Source organism: Pangasianodon hypophthalmus, chromosome 26 (assembly GCF_027358585.1).
Source record: "Pangasianodon hypophthalmus isolate fPanHyp1 chromosome 26, fPanHyp1.pri, whole genome shotgun sequence".
NCBI classification, from domain to species: Eukaryota; Metazoa; Chordata; class Actinopteri; order Siluriformes; family Pangasiidae; genus Pangasianodon; species Pangasianodon hypophthalmus.
The window spans coordinates 15,398,351-15,416,414 of record NC_069735.1 but is presented as its reverse complement, the minus strand read 5'-3'; the positions used below and the strand labels follow the sequence as shown (position 1 = coordinate 15,416,414).

Genomic DNA, 18,064 nt, shown 5'->3' with positions numbered 1-18,064 from the left:
CTGCACAGAGTCCTGACCTGAACCCGATAGAACACCTTTGGGATGAATTAGAGTGGAGACTGCGAGCCAGGCCTTCTCGTCCAACATCAGTGCCTGACCTTATACATGCGCTTCTACATGAATGGTCAAAAATTCCCATTAACACACTCCTAAACCTTGTGGAAAGCCTTCCCAGAAGAGTTGAAGCTGTTATAGCTGCAATGCAACTTCATATTAAACCCTACGGATTAAGAATGGGATGTCATTAAAGTTCATGTGCATGTAAAGGCAGACGTCCCAAAACTTTTGGCAATACAGTGTGTATATATATATATAAATTTTTTTTTTTTTTTTTTTTTTAGGGAGACTTGCAAAGTAAGAATTTCATTGTATGGTATGAACCATTGTGTTTTCACCGTGCATCTTGAATCTTGAATCTAAAATACTGTGAAATTTAAAAACAGCAGGTTCATACTGTATTTATATGAACAGTATTTTGGCAACAGTGAAAACACTGTTAATTTTACAGTAAGTAAATTGCAAGTAAAGTAATTTTACAGTAAGTAAATCTGCTGCCAGTTTTTTTTTTTTCTGGGGGGGGGGTGTTTTTGTTTGTTTGTTTGTTTGTTTGTTTATCTTGTTTTTTTAAACACGAAAAGGTTTTACTGTGTACATAAAAACAAATTGCTTTCTCGTTTAAAAGATTCAAAAACTTCCTTGAAGTCAAAAACTTCCTAGACAGTAAGCATGGCACACAAGACAAACAGCATAGAAAGATGAAAGTGAAACAAAATATCAGGCCACAGACAAAACAAGGGAGGTTGTAGGTTACTCAGTACCACTCATCAGATTCCTTCTGTGTGGGCCGAAGGTAAGTCACAGCAAGCTGACTGTATGATAACTCCAACCTTGGTGCTAAACATTCTCACTCAAAGTCAAGAGTTAATTAGTTAATGAATAGAATGAATAGGCTGTATGACCTGCAGGGCTGAGTTAGTGTAACACTCAGGTTGCTCAGGAGTGGGTTTCCTGAAACCTTCATAATGTTACTTTATTATCTTGATTGTAAAAATGTTCTTTAATTAACGTTCTTTACTTGTTCGTAAATTAACAGGAGTAATAGTGCAGTTGAGAAATGCTGCCAAATTGAGTCATGTCTTTTATTCTTCTTCTTCTTTTTCTTCCGGACCGAGTACATGAAAACTCTTCATCTTCCTCACACTACTTCCTCAAAAAGCTGCTAAGATTCCTCCTTTCAAGCTGCTAAACATATTTTTACACATTTTTACATATAACATCTATAGTTTGTCTAATAGATTCTATTCTACTCTATTTTTCTATTTTATTCATTATATTCTGCTTTTTTTATATTATATTCTGCTTTTATTATATTCTGCTTTTATTATATTCTGCTTTTATTATATTATATTCTGCTTTTATTATATTCTGTTTTATTATATTCTGTTTTATTATATTCTGCTTTTATTATATTCTGTTTTATTATATTCTGTTTTATTATATTCTGTTTTATTATATTCTGTTTTATTATATTCTGCTTTTATTATATTCTGTTTTATTATATTCTGTTTTATTGTGGATCACAGTTGCACTGTGGGATGAGGCACTAAGGAAGAACATTTCACTACAGTAATACATCACATGTATGTAATGTATGTGACAAATAAAGAACCTTGAACCTAAAAAAGCCGATAAACGTGTGGGGGGAAATAACAGACCGCATTTCAGCTCTTACTCTACCGCCTGCTCCTCAGATCCTGCTGCAAACTTCTTTTACTCTTTGTGGTCTGACTTCTGAAGTGATGACATGGCTTGGTCAAAAAGAAAAATGAAAAGTCGATAATGAAAACATAATGACAGCCCAGTATTGAGGACAGAGAAGCCTAGCCGCTGAGGGACTGTGTATCTTTTGGTTATTCTATTTTCGCGACAATAACAGAATTAAAAATAAAACATGAACGGTTATATGATTGTGGTTTCAAAATCCAGGCAGTATAAATGACAAACAAGCTATTTATCAGAAACTGCAGATACATGTACCTTTCCCTTCCTCTCTGAGTGACTCAGAGTGAATCAGTTTAAATGCTCGACTCACTGAGTGACTCAAACTGAATCAGTTACCTCCTCGACTCACTGAGTGACTCAGACTGAATCAGTTTACATGCTCGACTCACTGAGTGACTCAGACTGAATCAGTTTACATGCTCGACTCACTGAGTGACTCAGAGTGAATCAGTTACCTCCTCGACTCACTGAGTGACTCAGACTGAATCAGTTACCTCCTCGACTCACTGAGTGACTCAAACTGAATCAGTTACCTCCTCGACTCACTGAGTGACTCAGACTGAATCAGTTTACATGCTCGACTCACTGGGTGACTCAGACTGAATCAGTTACCTCCTCGACTCACTGAGTGACTCAGACTGAATCAGTTTACATGCTCGACTCACTGAGTGACTCAGAGTGAATCAGTTTACATGCTCGACTCACTGGGTGACTCAGACTGAATCAGTTACCTCCTCGACTCACTGAGTGACTCAGACTGAATCAGTTACCTCCTCGACTCACTGAGTGACTCAGACTGAATCAGTTTACATGCTCGACTCACTGAGTGACTCAGACTGAATCAGTTTACATGCTCGACTCACTGAGTGACTCAGACTGAATCATTTACCTCCTCGACTCACTGAGTGACTCAAACTGAATCAGTTACCTCCTCGACTCACTGAGTGACTCAGACTGAATCAGTTTACATGCTCGACTCACTGGGTGACTCAGAGTGAATCAGTTACCTCCTCGACTCACTGAGTGACTCAAACTGAATCAGTTACCTCCTCGACTCACTGAGTGACTCAGAGTGAATCAGTTTACATGCTCGACTCACTGGGTGACTCAGAGTGAATCAGTTACCTCCTCGACTCACTGAGTGACTCAGACTGAATCAGTTTACATGCTCGACTCACTGAGTGACTCAGACTGAATCAGTTACCTCCTCGACTCACTGAGTGACTCAAAGTGAATCAGTTACCTCCTCGACTCACTGAGTGACTCAAAGTGAATCAGTTACCTCCTCGACTCACTGAGTGACTTAAACTGAATCAGTTTACATGCTCGACTCACTGAGTGACTCAAAGTGAATCAGTTTAAATGCTCGACTCACTAAGTGACTCGAAGTGAATCAGTTTACCTCCTCGACTCACTGAGTGACTCAAACTGAATCAGTTACCTCCTCGACTCACTGAGTGTCTCAGACTGAATCAGTTACCTCCTCGACTCACTGAGTGACTCAGACTGAATCAGTTACCTCCTCGACTCACTGAGTGACTCAGAGTGAATCAGTTTACATGCTCGACTCACTGGGTGACTCAGACTGAATCAGTTACCTCCTCGACTCACTGAGTGACTCAGACTGAATCAGTTTACATGCTCGACTCACTGAGTGACTCAGACTGAATCAGTTACCTCCTCGACTCACTGAGTGACTCAAAGTGAATCAGTTACCTCCTCGACTCACTGAGTGACTCAAAGTGAATCAGTTACCTTCTCGACTCACTGAGTGACTTAAACTGAATCAGTTTACATGCTCGACTCACTGAGTGACTCAGACTGAATCAGTTTACATGCTCGACTCACTAAGTGACTCGAAGTGAATCAGTTACCTCCTCGACTCACTGAGTGACTCAAAGTGAATCAGTTACCTCCTCGACTCACTAAGTGACTCCTTTTATAGGAGTTATTCGGTGATAAATAAAAGGGCATGGTTGATGAGGGGATTGACTGTTTTGGATGCGAGAGTCACACCTAATGAACGCACTTTCCAACACACACCTACCACCCCTGGCAAAAATTATGGAATTACCACACTTAGATGTTCTAAGCTTTTTTACTTTATAGCAAACAAACAAATCACAGATATGACACAAAAAAGGTTTTGTTCAGTAGCTTAACATTCTGGCTTTGTGAAACATACATCAAAAAAATTCGCTGACATTTCTTTTATTAATGGCATGTCGTTTTCCAAATCAAGTAGAGGAAAAAAGTTTGGAACACATAGTGTTCAAGCGGGCTTTACCCTTTATCCCACTTTACCAAAATTCACCATACTATCCATCTCCATAAGTCACTTAGAAGTACAGATAAGATAATAGGCCTACAACTTTTAATTATTGTGCCATCTGTACCTCTTACAGGAGTGTAATTTCATCATGGGTCCAAAAAATTCAAGTAAGTTTTCCCATCTTTTATTTATGAATTAAGATGTTAGACTAAAGTACCTTTGTACAGTGCTTAATGTTTCATATTTAATGCTAGCTAATGCAATTAGCAGGTCCTGATATTAATTCATTTCTCCTCACACTTAGAATGCTTGGGTGTGATGGACCTATAACAGAATCAATACAGAAACGAAATAACAATTCAAACAATTCAAACAAAACAATATAAAAGTAAATAAAAATCAACTGTCCACCTTTTGGATAAGGGATAAGCTCCAGAGTCACGACAATCCTTACCTGGATAAAGCGCTGAAGATGAAGGAATGCATGAGAATAGAGCAAAGTGATTTCCTGTGTGCGTGAAAATTACAAACAGTATATTTTACATTTTTAAGTTTTTAAGTTTTTTAAGATTGGATAATCACATATTTCAGCCTTAATTTCAGCAGTAATTTAAAAGGCTTTCTTAAAAAATATTTTGTGTCTTTAAAGAACAATTGTCAAAATTCACCATTATGAACTTAGTGAACTTAATTTTCACAGATGCAAGTTAAATCAGGAAACTTCAACATCTAAAAGTCCATACACTACATGCAAAAAGATAACTGAAACATCATACTGTAGTATGCACCTTAAATACACTGGCTAATGATCTGTTTTCTCTTACAGCTTTTGAACAACCATGGAGGACAGTGAATTGGAGGTCAGGGTCAATGTATTAATGCATCAGTTTTAGGTTATGCATTAATAGGTTATAGATTGGACTCACTCACTCTTCTCGTTTAAGAGCATGATATTGTACTTTCTAACTCTCTCATTCCCTGATTTAGTTTATTATAGTATTAGATTAGACTCTGTTACTCTTTGGTGTATTGTAATACATTAGATTCTCTTACTATTCTATTGGTTGCTATATAGTTTGTATTTTGTTCTTCTTTTCCCCAGTGTGGTTTATAATAGTACTATATTGGACTTTCTTCTGCCCATTTGATTTATTAATGCATTAGATTTTTGACTCCCTCACTCTCCTTTTTGGTTTATTATAAAAGGCCAGACGCTCTCACACTCTCTCTTCCCTGATTGGTTTATTATAGCATTAGATCAGACTCTCTCGTGTCCCTTTCCCAAACATTGGCAGCACTGGCAGCTCGTCGTGACCCTTCGGTTCCATTTGCAAAGTTTGGAAGTCGCAGATTGACATTGTCTGCTCACAGCTGATGGAGGATCCCTCTGCATGGACTGCAGTCCACTAGTGGTGCTCTCGAAATTGTTCATTATCTCGATCAATTTTGCACACATCCGTCCATCATCACTGGCGGCATTTAACAGGTTGCTTCGCAATTCTTTGCTAGAGAAGCTACGCGCAAACTGGTCTCGCAACTGATCTTCCAGATTGGTGCCAAAATCGCATGTGCATGCTAATCCTTTCAAACTATCTGTTTTTGATGGTTTCAAAATGTCCAATAACATTTCCACCAACATGTTCTTCTTGGGTGTATAAAAGTCTCTCAAAACTTTCAACAAACTTGCAAGGATTTTCGCTCACTTTTCTTGGACCTACCAAGTCTTTTAACAGAGAAAAGGCTTTTGGTCCTACTACAGACAAAAATACAGCTCTGCTATCATCTGTGATCTTCAGTTTTGTTAGCTGGCAAAAATTGCATGATTCTTTCCTCATAACTTTCAAATGTTTCTGCCATTTTTTCGAAAACGAGGCCAGTGTTGCTACTGTACAGGTTAGGCACCTATGCATTAGTAGCAGTTAAATGCTTTAAATCATTTCTCTGCTTACTTATTTCATAACTACAGGCTTTTAACACATTTTAAGTTTCCAAAAACAAGCAAAACATAATTTTATACATATTTATTATATTACATAGTTTACATATTTACTATATTACATTTTGATGTTTTAAAAAAAAAAAAACTTTATTTGTCTAATGTCCCCTTTTGACTTTCTTTTAGTGATAGAGAACCAATGTTACGGAGACTGAGGGAGTTTCAGCCAATTCCCAGTGTTGACCAGCTCAGGATTTTGGTTGTTGGACCAGCAGGTGCTGGGAAGTCTGCCTTTATCACCTCAGTTAATACTGCCCTCCAAGGCCACAATACTTACCTTGCACGTTCACTCAGTGGCCGTTGTAGTGTCACCAGCAAGGTAACAATACCTAACCTATCTTGAATATCTAACAATCAAATACACTGTTATTTTTACTTATTTTTGTTATTTTAGGTGAATTTCAATTCAAGTAAAGGACACAGCTTAACATTTAAATATAGAAATTGCTCACATATTTCATAGAAATCATTTCTACTTGTATACAGTACACCGTCTACAAGCTGAACAAAGGCACAGAGGGATCTTTCTTTCCATTTGTGTTTGGTGACACGATGGGACTCGAAGAAGGTTTAAATGGTGCACACCCAAACGACATCATCAATATTCTGCACGGTCAAATGGAAGAGGGATACACAGTAAGTTCATATTCATTCAGTTTATTCACATGTAGGATATCTCCAAGGTACTGAACTGTAACATTATTTCCACATATTGAAATATTTCAGTGCCCTCAAATGATAATTTTCCATTCTCCATTTGCACTCCAAATGCTAATATTGTAACAAAAAAAAAAAGAAAAAAGTGCATTTAGTGTAAATTAATTATGCTAACTGGTTCACAAAAAGTTTCCCTTACAGTTATTCATGATAGCATTGCTGGTTGAAATATATATTTAGCAAAAGTTTTGACCCTCTTGTCACACATGTTTTAGTGTACAACAGTGCAGTGTTATGACATGTTTTTATTTTCAGTTTAATCCTTTGAAGAAGCTGACTGCTGACAGCAATTACTTTAACAAAACCCCAAATCTAAATGACAAAGTTCACTGTCTGGTGTTTGTCATACCAGCAGACAGAATCCCTGACCAAATGACTGAAGAAATCAGTAAAATGAAACAAATTCAGGAACAAGCATGTGAATTAGGTGAGTCATCATACGGTCATCCTGTTTTTTTTTACAATCATTCATTCACAATAAATTGTCCGTATATTACTCTCTGATTACCATTACCTCTGTATTATCAGAAGTTCAGAATCAAAATAAAAAAAATTTGTTTTTTTTTTTTTTTTTTGAAATATCTGTAATGAAATAATCAGTCCAAAAAAAAAAACTGAATGATATGCATGCATCATGACAGGGATTCCTCAAGTTGTCATCATGTCCAAGGTGGATGCTGCATGTCCACTTGTCAAAGACAATCTGGAAATGATCTACAGGAGCAAGAAAATCAAAGAGAAGGTAAGTACAAGGACCTCGTTCTGTTAAACTCACAAATGTACAAGTCTCTAGCACAGAAACCAAACCACTGACCCAGTGCCCTGAAATATAACACGAGCTTTATTACAGGTTCATGAAGGTTATTCTCAGTGTCTGTCTTTCTAGATGGAGGAGTGCAGTATCAGACTGGGTATTCCAGTGAACAGCATCTTCCCTGTAAAGAACTATCACGAGGAAATCAGCAACAACCCTGAGACGGATAATCTGATTTTCATGGCAGTGACAAATATTGTGAATTTTGCCAATGACTTTACGAGAGGTAACGTAAAATGAATCGAAAAATGATACACACATTGGGAGGTTTTGTGGAAATTTAAAATCTAAAGAAATTGTGCACTGCGAGTGATTCATGACATCAGGTGAATGTTATGAGAAATATGACATGAGAAAATAATTAGTATATTAATTGCTAATAAATGGTAGTATGTTTTAATCAATAGCATATGAAGATCATTTAATTTAGAAAACTAAGCTTGTTTGGCTGACATCTGCTAAAAGTGATGTGACATTCAATACATCTCCACAGAAAATCAGATAGTTCAACAGATAGTAGCAAGAAACATATATATGGTCCATAGGTGACAGTGTGTGACCAACAGACTTACTATTCCTGAAGCCTGAATTGTGTGACTTCATGTCACACAAAGCTGGACAGCTGAAGATTGGAAAAAGATCATCATCTGTCCAGTTTCAATGTCTTTGCCCACTGTAGACTCAGATTCCTATTCTGGCTGACGGGAGTGGAGCCTGATGTGGTCTTATGTTGTTCATCCGCCTCAAAGTTCAATCTGTCGTGTGTTTTGAGAAACATTCTGCTCACCACAGTTGTAAAGAGCGGTTATTTGAGTTACTTTATACTTCTTGTCAGCTCAGACCAGTCTAGTCATTCTCTTCTGACCTTTCTAATCTATAAGATACTTCCTCATGCGGAACTGCTGCTCACTGGAGGTTTTTTTTGTTTTTCGCACCATTCTGTGTAAACTCCAGAGACTCTGGTGTGTGAAAACCCCAGGAGATCAGCAGTATCTGAAATACTCAAACAAGCTCGTCTGGCACCAACAACCATGCCACATTCAAAATCACAGAGATCACATTTTTTTCCCTGATGTTTGAATTGAACATTAACTGAAGCTAGGTCTGTACCGGCATTATTTTATACATTACGATGCTGTCACATGATTGGTTGATTCAGTCATTGCATGAATGAGCAGGTGTACTAGTAATGTTAATAAAGTGGTCGGTGAGTGTGTCCAGATATAAAGAACAGTTAAGTTCTAAGGGTACGAGTCTAATCTCTGATGTTTTACACTGTATTGTACTGTTTCTGACCTTAATTTTCATAGATGAAAGTTAAATCAGGAAATTTAAACATCTTAAATTCCATATACTAAATGCTATAAGATAAGTGTACACTTCTACAATAGACACTAGCTAATGATCTGTTTTCTCTTACAGCTTCTGAAAAACCATGGAGGCCAGTGAATTGGAGGTCAGGGTCAATGTATTAATGCATCAGCTGTGTGTGTGTGTGTGTTTGTTTAAGGCTCCAAGGACTAGCATGGGCAGAAATCATGCTTGCATTCTCTTATTCCCCAGTCTGATTTATTATGGGTTATGGATTGAATGTAAGAGAATGATATTGAACTTTCTAACTCTTCCATTGCCAGATTTCGCTTATTATAATATTAGATTAGACACCCTTATGCTGTCACTTTAGTTTATTATAATTTTAGATTCTCTCACTCCCCTGTTTGGTTGATTATAATAGATTGGACTCTTGCACTCTCTTTTACTTGATTTATTATAGCATTAGATTACACACTTTCATTTGCTCACTCATCTGTTTGGTTTATTTTGGTATTAGATTAGATTCTCTCACTCTTGTTCTCGGTTTGGTTTGTTATTGTATTAAATTAGATTTTCTCACTCTCTCATTTACCTGTTTGATTTGTAGTATTAGATTGGGCTCTCACCTCTCACTTGCAGCAGGTTGTGCAGCACCTTGATCTCTGATGGAAATAAATTCACTTGGTAACATACAGGTCTAATGATGAGAATAGGAGATTAAGCTTTAATTAACCTAGTGGGTGCAAAATGCCCAAACTCAAACCTGCAAACAAAACAACACATACCAAACAATACTGGCTATACTGCTCTAAACAAATGTGCATGGCACTAATTTGTATCTGATGCTGGTAAGGGGAGAAAATTACACATAATTTGGATGTTGCCAAATTTTATTAAATTGGGTAGATGTAATCAGCCAATGTCCCATTCTTTCACCCTTTTTATGGGCTGATTTCCCCATCACTCCTCAGTGCATATGTATCTGTGTATAAACTGTGCATTTAAGCTTTTACAGCAGTTTTTATACAAACTATGTAGGAATTAGGTCTGTTTCACAAACAGCTTAGGACATCTGTGTTTGTGTATTTTAACAGAGAAAAGACTTTGAAACAAATGTCCTGTATGAGCTGTGCGAAATCTGGTCAGGTGTAATGTAATGCAATTAAGGAGATACAGCTTATCATTTTGTTATATTACATTTTGACGTATAAAAAATAAATAAAAAAAAAATTTAAAAAAAAAAAAACTAAGCTTATGTCCCCTTTTGACTTTCTTTTAGTGAAAGAGAACTAATGTTACGGAGACTGAGGGAGTTTCAGTCAAACCGAAGTGTTGACCAGCTCAGGATTTTGGTTGTTGGACCAGCAGGTGCTGGGAAGTCTGCCTTTATCACCTCAGTTAATACTGCCCTCCAAGGCCGCAATACTTACCTCGCTCATTCACTCACTGGTGGTTGTAGTGTCACCAGCAAGGTAACAATACGTAACCTATCTTGAATATCTAACAATCAAATACACTGTTATTTTTACTTTAGGTGAATTTCAATTCAAGTAAAGGACACAGCTTAACATTTAAATATAGAAATTGCTCACATATTTCATAGAAATCATTTCTACTTGTATACAGTACACCGTCTACAAGCTGAACAAAGGCACAGAGGGATCTTTCTTTCCATTTGTGTTTGGTGACACGATGGGACTCGAAGAAGGTTTAAATGGTGCACATCCAAACGACATCATCAGCATTCTGCGCGGTCATGTGCAAGAGGGATACACAGTAAGTTCATATTCATTCAGTTTATTATATATCCAGATATCTCCAAGGTACTGAACTATAACATTATTTCCACATATTGAAATATTTCAATGCCCTCAAATGATAATTTTTCCATTCTCCATTTGCACTCCAACTGCTAACACTGTAAATAAATAAATAAATAAATATTAAAAAAGAAAAAAAAGTGCATTTAGTGTAAATTAATTATGCTAACTGGTTTACAAAAAGTGTCCCTTACAGTTATCCATGATAGCATTGCTGGTTGAAATATATATTTAGCAAAAGTTTTGACCCTCTTGTCACATGTTTTAGTGTACAACAGTGCAGTGTTATGACATGTTTTTATTTTCAGTTTAATCCTTCGAAGGTGCTGACTGCTGACAGCAATTACTTTAACAAAACCCCAAATCTAAATGACAAAGTTCACTGTCTGGTGTTTGTCCTACCAGTAGACATCATTGCCCAAATACCTGAAGAAATCGCTACTAAAATGAAAGAAATTCTGAAAAATGCACGTGAATTAGGTGAGTCATCATCCTGTCATCCTGTTTTTTACAACCATTCATTCACAATAAATTGTCCGTATAGTACTCACTGATGTATTACCATTGATTCAGAATTAAATTTTTTTAAATTCCCTGAAATATCTGTAATGAAATAATCAGTCCAAGAAAAAAATTGAATGGCCTGCATGCATCATGACAGGGATTCCTCAAGTTGTCATCATGTCCAAGGTGGATGCTGCATGTCCACTTGTAAAACAGAACCTGAAAATGATCTACGGGAGCAAGAAAATCAAAGAGAAGGTAAGTACAAGGACCTCATTCAGCTAAACTCTCACAAATGTACAAGTCTCTAGCACAGAAACCAAACCACTGACTCAGTGCCCTGAAATACAACACGAGCTTTATTACAGGTTCATGAAGGTTATTCTCAGTGTCTGTCTTTCTAGATGGAGGAGTGCCGTGACATACTGGGTATTCCAGTGAACTACATCTTCCCTGTAAAGAACTATCACGAGGAAATCAGTAACAACGCTGAGATAGATATTCTGATTCTGATGGCAGTGACAAATATCGTGAATTTTGCCAATGACTTTGTGAAAACAAAAGTGTCAGAATAATGGAAAAAATGATCTGACTGTCTAAGTGGGTAAAAATTTAAATGACAGCACATGGAGTATAAAGGTGTGTGCACTAGAGGTGTGTGACTGTGTTTTGTTTTGTTTTTTAAATCTTATTCCTGCCTGCTTCTGCAGTTATTATTTTTGTTTGCACCTGCTCACTTTATATTCTTATGTATAACTTCAGAAAATATTTCTCAAAATATTAACAAACTATTCATTTAAATCACAGAGCCCCTAACCAGAAATAAAGTGTTTATCATTCATTCCATTAATCTTCCATAATGTTAATGAACTTGGTCTGTTTTAGTCCTCCAAGCTTCATATCTAACTGCATTCATGAAAGTCCTGATCCACACCTCTAATGTACAAACAAGATAATTCTGTTCGATCACAAGAAAGTTTATCTTTTTATCTGCTCTGCTTTATTATGCTAAATAAGAACCTCAGCAGGTGGGTGGTGGCAATTCTAAATAAACATATACATAGAAGTCCTGAGAAAATAATGTGCATGTTAATTAATTAGTCAATTAACCACATTAATCAACTACAATAATCCAGTTACTCTGTGATGGTGGCATGTATTAATCAATAGTGCATGAAGATCATTTATGTTAGAAAACCGAGCTTGATAGCTGCTAAAACTGATATGACACGCTGTTTACCAAGGCTAACTTCGTTATCAAGAGCCCTGATTAGCTATCATTATAAACAAATACAAAAATGAATAGCTCATATGTGACTTACACGAAGGAATACGTATATGGTAGGGATAAATTTATGTGACTTACACAAAGGAACACAAATATGGTTAAATTTATAAATTTATATCTGGAATTTATATATTTCTGTAAAGCTGCTTTGTGACAATGTCCATTGTTAAAAGCACTATACAAATAAAATTTAATTGACTTGAATTGATCCATAGGTGACACTGTGTATAAGAAGAGCAAGTCAGACACACAGAAGTGTCTCTCTCTCTTTCTCTGAACATATGGATGAAAGAAAAAGCTGTATTGGTTGAGAGTTTGTTGACAGACAGACTTATTATTCCTGAATTCAATCAGTGATGTTGAAAAAACTGTTTATGTTCTAATAATAAATCTGTCAATGCCATTTTTGAGCTTTCTGACTCTTTGTTATTAACCCAATCAGGATTTCTTACAACAGAGTACCAGAAAATGTATCAATTTTCCAAAGTTAAATTCATCTTAGGAGGCTATACTCCTTCATTCATTCTTCTTCAGTAAGTGCTATATCCTGGTCAGGGGTGTGATGCATTTGGAGCCTGTCCCAGGAACCCAGGCCGTCTGGTAGGAATACACCCTGGATGGAACTCCAGCTCACTGCAGCATTGCAGGGTGCCATGCACACACATTCACACACTCATTCACACCTAGGGGGATAATTGGGATACTTTAAGAACAACCTTGCGAGTGCAGAAAAGTGAGTCTGCAGGAGGTGTTTTTCTGGGCAAGTTTAAAATATCTTATTTTAAACCATTGAGCTGAAATTAAATCTATTGTATTTCAATTTCCTACAAAACGTAGGCTATGGCAAACTAAAGGAATGTTTAAATGCACAAAATGTATCTATGTTGTACAGAACCATTTCTGCTGTAGTGAGACCTACACAAATATTACAGTGATTCAGCTCAGAATGTTTTTGCCTACATAGACCAACTGCATCATTATATTTAAAAATCGAACTATATTGTCACTGTTCTGTCACATACTGGCAACATTTTTGGGCTAGTTTCAGGTATTTTTGTGATTTTGTAGACATAGTTGGGCTGGAAACTTTACCTTGCAATCCTGGAAACCGGAGAACCCAGAGGAAACCCACATATACTTGGGGAGAACACAGATGACAGAAATAAACAATATAATCAAATTAAAATATGCCTAACTACAACTATAGAAAAAAATTAGAAAAAAGCTTTTGTCATTCCTCTTTATACAGTAGCTTGTATACATTGAAATGATATGTTGTTCCTCCAGGACTGTGGTGCAACACATAACAGTACACAAGACTATATAAAGTGTAAATACACTGTGAGGAAAAGTGCAGGACACACAGAACATGGACTGTAAACTGTTGTGTAGCATAGCAGCAATAAGTATAGCAGCAATATTGGGAGCAAAAAGAGTTCCATAAATAGAAAGTGTCTGATGCAGCTCTGTAAAGTAGAGGTGTGCAGTAGTATTGAGTCATACTGGGTTAGGTGTTTGACTAGCCCATGTGAGTGTTGGGAGGCAGCAGGGTGTTAAGTTATTTGACTGCCTCAGGAAAGAAACTGTTGCTGGCGAGTCTGCTGGAGGTGGCACGGATGTTCCTATCTTCCTGTGCCAGAGTGAAGAGTCCATGAGATGGGTGAGGGGGTTGTCCGTAATAGCGGTCATGGTAAGGGATGTGATGGTGGGTAGAGAAACCCTGTTTTCAGCTGTTCTCACAATAAGGTCAGAGACTGTGCAGGTCCCGTACCACATGGTGAGACAGCTGGTAAGTACGCTCCCTACTGTCCCTCTGTAGTGAGGATGTGAGGGGGACTTTGTCTCTCTTCAGCCTCCGCAGGAAGTGGAGGCACTGCCGGACCTTCTTGACTATGCAGATGGTGTTGAGAGTCCAGGAGAGGTCCTCCGTCATGCACACCAAGACACTTGGAGCTTCTGACTCTCTCCACAGTTGTTCCATGATGCAGTGATGGTGAGTGGTCTACTCAGGTCCTCCTGAAGTCAACGATCATCTCTTTAGTCTTATCAACATTAAGAGATAAATTGTTGTCTCTACACCATTTAGCGAGCTGCTCCACCTCCTCTCTGTATGCTGACTCATTGTTGTTGCTGATGAGGCCCACAGCTGTAGTGTCATCAGCAAAACTGATGATGTGATTTGAATGTACTTTGCAGCACAGTCATGAGTCATCAAGGTAAACAGCAGTGGACTGAGCACACAGCCCTGGGGAGTGCCAGTGTTCAGTGTGGTGGCACTGGAGGTGGAGTTGCAGATCCTGATGGCCTGGGGTCTCCTGTCAAGAAGTCCAGGATCCAGATGCAGAGGGAGGTGGTCAGACCCAGCAGGCTCAGCTTTGTTTTCAGTTGTTTTGGGATAATTGTGTTGAATGCTGAACTGAAGCCTAAGAACAGCATCCTCACGTAGTTGTATTTTTTGTCCAGATGGGTCAGAGAAAGGTGGATGGTAGCAGATATGGCTTCTTCTGTTAAGCAGTTAGGACAGCAGGCATACTGAAATGGGTCCAGTGTGAAGGGAAGACAGCCATTCATGTTTAATGACTAGTCACTCGAAGCACTTCATGATGGCAGGTGTGAGTAAAAAAGTCTGGTAGTCATTCCAGCAGAGAAGAGATGATTTCTTCGGGGCATGGATGATGGTGGTCATCTTGAAGGACACAGGGAAACTGCTTGACTCAAGGAGATGTTGAAGATGTCTTTGAGGACATCTGCAAGCTGATCAGCACATTCCCTGCACCCAGGTATGTCGTAAGGACCTGCAGCTTTCCATGGATTAACTATGGACAGAGTTTTCTTTACTCCAGAACCTGCTGCAGCCCAACACATCTCCAACTGTGTCCCCTGCCACCGTGCCACACGTGACGCTCAGGTAAATGGTCACTACAGATGATCCGGACGCCTTCCTGGAGCTCTTTGAGCATGCAGCAGCTGTGTGGGGATGGCCGGAGGAGGAATGGGCTCTGTGACTCCTCCCCTTGCTATCAGGGGAAGCCCAGCTTGCCATTCAGCAGCTGCAGCAGTCCTGCAGCGTGTCAACCGTACCTCTGAGGACCACTGCTGGCCCTTGCAGTCACTGCAGCTCTCCAAGGTCAAGCTGGTGGTACTGGAGCAATTCATCACTCGACTCCCAAAAGGAGTGGCGGAGTGGGTACAGTGCCACTGGCCTGCGTTCCCTCGATGAAGCCATGCAGCTGGCGGAGGATCACTTGGCAGCGGTTCCTGGTCCTGGCCTCTCCCTTTTCTCTCTCTCTCCCTCTCTCCTACTCCTACTTTCCACCCCACCCCGACTCCTTCACCTCTGATGTCTCCTCTAACTCCCTCTCTCTACACAGGTGGAAACTTCTGTGCCAACCAGGACCGGAGCACAGGTCCACATGCGTGGCGGGGAGGCCGGGGGTTTCCAGAATCAACATTCCGTCATGGAAGTGTTAATACTGATCCAGATCCCTGATGCACCATAGGCCTCCCCCGATCGAGCAGGAACGTGCCATGTGTCAGTGAGTATACAAGAGAGTACACATCAGGCCTTGGTGGACTCTGGGTGTAACCAGACCACCATCCATCAAAGCCTGATTCATTGCGGGGCATTGGGAAATGCACGATTGGTGAAGGTGAGGTGAGTGCACAGGGATGTTCACGGATATCCGCTGGTGCCAGTCATCATTAAATTCAGGGGGCAAAAGCATAAAGTGGAGGTGGCCGTTAGTCCTCGCCTCACCCATCCACTAATTCTGGGGAAAAATTAGCCAGGGTTTCAGGCATTACTGAGGGAAATGTTTGTGGATGGGTCCTGCAGTAGCAAGGCATGGTGTGAAATGTGCACAGCTTTAGCTGGGGAGGTGGTGCCAAGGCCGTCGACATCAGTTCTGTGTCAGGAGGACACAGAGGGTGGGAATGGTTCTGCCCCTCCACCTTTGGCAGGGATTCCCCTCTGGGATTTTCCCTTGGAACAGTCACGTGATGAGACTCTGAGGCACGCCTTCGACCAAGTAATTGATGGTCAGCCAATTCAAACTAATGATGTGCTATCCCACCTGTACTTTACAGTTATTAAAGATAAGTTATATTGAGTGATGCAGGACACTCAGACTAAAGAAAAGACAACCCAGTTGTTGGTCCCAAAAAGCCGTAGGAAACTTCTGTTCCACGTGGGTCATCATAAACCCCAAAAGTGCCATTGCACCCATTACCCTTAATCAAGGTCCCCTTCGCAAGAATTGGCATGGACCTCATCAGGCCATAAGAAAGGTGCACGCGAGGATATCTCTTTGTGGTAGTACCTAGGCAACGCGATATCCGGAAGCCATGCCTCTGCCCAACATCTCAGCACACAATGTTACGGAGGCACTGTTCCATGATATCTCCTGACTGACCAGGGCACTGCATTCCTGTTACTGACACCTCACAAACTGTAGGAATTATTAGGGATAAATCGTTTCACACCAGTGTTTACTATCCACAGACGGATAGGCTGGTCGAACGGTTTAATCAAATGCTTAAAAATATTATTCGTAAGTTCATTCACAATGATGCACGGAATTTGGATAAGTGGCTCGAACCTCTGTTGTTTGCAGTACGAGAAGTCTCACAAGCCTCCAGAGGGTTTTCCCCATTCAAATTATTGTACGACCGCAAGGGAAAATTGGGAGGAGGGACCTTTTAACAGCAAAAGCGAAATTCAGTTCTGGTGACTTTGGTTCCAGAGAGGGAGGAGCTGGGACCAGAGGTAAGTCTAAAAAGTGCAGCCCAATTCACTCTGGTCCCCTGTGGAGACCACCTCTCACTGTCTCAGAGAGCACAGGTTGTCAGGTTGCAAGAGGAATTTTCTGATGTGTTTTCGCACAGAACACCACATTGAGACTCCTCCAGGTGTGATTGTTCACAGCTGCTCATACCAGTTGCCTGAACACAAGAAAAAGATGGTTCGAGATGAACTCAAGGGTATGCTCAACACAGAGTAAATCGAGGAGTCACACAGTGACTGGAGCAGACTGGTGGTCTTGGTGCCGTAGGTCAGTCCATTTTTGTGTGGATTTGGAAAAGTCAATGTGGTGTCTAAATTTGATGCATATCCAATGCCTTGCATTGATGATCTGCTCGATTGGGTAGGCACAGCTCACTTTTATTAGACACTGGATTTAACCAAGGGGGCATTGGCAGATTCCCTTGACTCCAACATCCCATGAAAAAAACGGCCTTTTCCACTCCGTTTGGGTTACTCCAGTGTGTCACTCTACCGTTTGGGTTGTTTGGAGCCCCAGAAACGTTTCAACATCTCATGGACAGAATCCTCCGCCCGCACAATGCATATACAGCTGCTTACTTAGATGACAGTTGTTTAGTAATGAGTGGCAGTAGCATTTACAACATCTGAGGGCTGTCCTGAGATCCTTCAGATGGATGGGGCACACAACAAACCCAAAGATGTGCGCAACTGGGCAGGTGGAAGTACAGCATCTGTGCTTCCACTTGGGCCATAGCCAGGTGTGTCCCCAAATTGATAAGCCTGCAGCGATTG

General features: G+C 39.7%; 1 protein-coding gene across 1 annotated transcript; it reads left to right on the top strand.

Annotated features, from left to right (window-relative positions):
* Positions 1 to 795: 795 nt before the first annotated feature.
* Positions 796 to 13,507, top strand: LOC113537336 (uncharacterized). The gene is made up of 14 exons (XM_053229971.1): positions 796 to 850; positions 4,188 to 4,221; positions 4,881 to 4,914; positions 6,177 to 6,369; positions 6,537 to 6,686; positions 7,023 to 7,194; positions 7,409 to 7,509; positions 7,654 to 7,807; positions 9,004 to 9,037; positions 10,175 to 10,367; positions 10,522 to 10,671; positions 11,024 to 11,195; positions 11,377 to 11,477; positions 11,624 to 13,507. Exons 2-14 carry the CDS (start codon positions 4,203 to 4,205, stop codon positions 11,792 to 11,794), a joined length of 1,644 nt encoding a protein of 547 aa, XP_053085946.1. The 5' UTR covers positions 796 to 850; positions 4,188 to 4,202; the 3' UTR covers positions 11,795 to 13,507.
* The last annotated feature ends 4,557 nt before the right edge of the window (positions 13,508 to 18,064 follow it).